Here is a 2312-nt window from a genome sequence, read left to right on the forward strand (position 1 = left end):
AACTTTTTGGAAGGTGTGTGTCCCATTACGTCTGGCGTAAAAGTAACACTGCATTTCAGAAAAAGAACATCATACCAACAGTAAAATATGGTGGTGGTAGTGTGATGGTCTGGGGCTGTTTTGCTGCTTCAGGACCTGGAAGACTTGCTGTGATAAATGGAACCATGAATTCTGCTGTTTACCAAAAAATCCTGAAGGAGAATGTCCGGCCATCTGTTCGTGACCTCAAGCTGAAGCGAACTTGGGTTCTGCAGCAGGACAATGATCCAAAACACACCAGCAAGTCCACCTCTGAATGGCTGAAGAAAAACAAAATGAAGACTTTGGAGTGGCCTAGTCAAAGTCCTGACCTGAATCCTATTGAGATGCTGTGGCATGACCTTAAAAAGGCGGTTCATGCTCGAAAACCCTCCAATGTGGCTGAATTACAACAATTCTGCATAGATGAGTGGACCAAAATTCCTCCACAGCGCTGTAACAGACTCATTGCAAGTTATCGCAAACGCTTGATTGCAGTTGTTGCTGCTAAGGGTGGCCCAACCAGTTATTAGGTTTAGGGGGCAAACACTTTTTCACACAGGGCCATGTAGTTTTGGATTTTGTTTTCCCTTAATAATATAAACCTTCATTTAAAAACTGCATGTTGTGTTCACTTGTGTTATCTTTGACTAATATTTAAATTTGTTTGATGATCTGAAACATTAAAGTGTGACAAACATGCAAAAAAATAAGAAATCAGGAAGGGGGCCAACACTTTTTCACACCACTGTATATATACAGTGCATGCATAATTATTAGGCATGTTGATATTCTGATCATATTTTTAAGCACATTTTACCAATTCCAAACCACATCAATCTTAATAACTACTATTAATTTTGTATTTAATCATTTATGAGTGATATGTAATTGTCCATGAAGGCTGGAAGTGAAAAACTCCTTATATTCAGGTGTGCAGAATTATTAGGCATGTTTTCTTTTACAGATAAAATGAGCCAAAAAATAGATTTTTTTTTTAGTCAAACATTAAATCCCCATGAGAAATATTCAAAACTAATGCAATACAGAAATTGCTAAGTTAAGACGTGACTATTGGACAGCGAGATGCTCACAGGGTCAGCGGGGTCAGAAAAAACAGGTGGAGAAGAAAAGACACTTTAACTGCAAAAGAATTAAGAATTAATGTGAAGAATTAGATGTGAAACATTTAGTCTCCAGAAGAACAAGCTGTCAGGTTCTCAGAGACTTTGCTTGGGTAAAAAATCCTAAAAAATCACCCTCACTTAATAAGAATAACATGCTGAAGTGTTGTGAAATACATGAAGACTATTTTTATAGGCTTTATGGACAGATAAAACCACTGTTTGAAGAATTGATCTCCAGAATCTGGCAGTAAGTTTCAGGAGCTCATTTTTATTCAATTCTGCAAGACAGACCTTTCAGGATAGGAGATGGAATAAAAATGAGCTCCTGAAACTTGCTGCCAGATTGACAATATTTGGCTGAGATACAACTATCTGAAAATCTGGAATCTGAGGGTGCAAAAAAATCTAAATATTGAGAAAATCATCTTTAAAGTTGTTCAAATGAAGATCTTAGCAATGCATATTACTAATCAAAAATTAAGTTTTGATATATTTACGGTAGGAAACTTACAAAATATCTTCATGGAACATGATCTTTACTTAATATCCTAATGATTTTTGGCATAAAAGAAAAATGTATAATTTTGACCCATACAGTGTATTGTTGGCTATTGCTACAAATATACCCCAGCGACTTAAGACTGCTTTTGTGCTGCAGGGTCACAAATATGTTTTCATTTCTTTAATGTTATAAGAGATACTTATATAACTTTTTTAATTTGGAGTGTTAAAGTCATGTGTTTTGTGCGTGGGTAAGTGTGTGCTGTCTGTGGTTCTGCGTGTGTCCAGCAGAGGGCAGTCTCAGCTCTGTCTGTGGTCTCTCTGCAGCCGCTGAAGGAGGTGGTACCGCGGGTGGAGAAGGGCTATAAGATGGAGGCTCCTGACGGCTGTCCGGCCGCCGTCTATGACCTGATGAAGCAGTGCTGGACGCTGGACCCCGCAGGACGACCCTCGTTCCGTCTGCTGCGTGAGAAGCTGCAGCACATCAGAGCCAAGGAGCTGCACCTGTGAGGAACATCACTAACAAACCTTAACTGTGCTCCACACTCTCTGCTGTGGACTGGACTGTTGATCTGGACGCTCTCTCGTGACCCGACACATGAGAGGAGGAACACACTGACATGTGAGAGTGAGTGTGTGTGTGTGTGTGTGTGTGTGTGAGTGAGT

At 39.7% G+C, this 2312-nt stretch overlaps 1 protein-coding gene across 2 annotated transcripts in view; it reads left to right on the plus strand.

Annotated features, from left to right (window-relative positions):
• Nucleotides 1-2312, plus strand: part of LOC107665173 (tyrosine-protein kinase CSK) — a 39171-nt gene that overhangs the window by 32806 nt on the left and 4053 nt on the right. Inside the window, exon 13 of one of the 2 annotated variants that reach the window (XM_016455956.1) lies at nt 1974-2268. In XM_016455956.1, coding sequence (XP_016311442.1) covers nt 1974-2156 — 183 coding nt within the window. In that variant the 3' untranslated portion in view covers nt 2157-2268. Of the gene's footprint in view, nt 1-1973; nt 2307-2312 lie in introns of both variants that reach the window. The other variant, XM_016455963.1, reaches the window with a different exon arrangement.

The sequence above is a fragment of the Sinocyclocheilus anshuiensis genome, unplaced genomic scaffold, assembly GCF_001515605.1.
Source record: "Sinocyclocheilus anshuiensis isolate Anshui unplaced genomic scaffold, SAMN03320099.WGS_v1.1 scaffold1303, whole genome shotgun sequence".
Taxonomy (NCBI): domain Eukaryota; kingdom Metazoa; phylum Chordata; class Actinopteri; order Cypriniformes; family Cyprinidae; genus Sinocyclocheilus; species Sinocyclocheilus anshuiensis.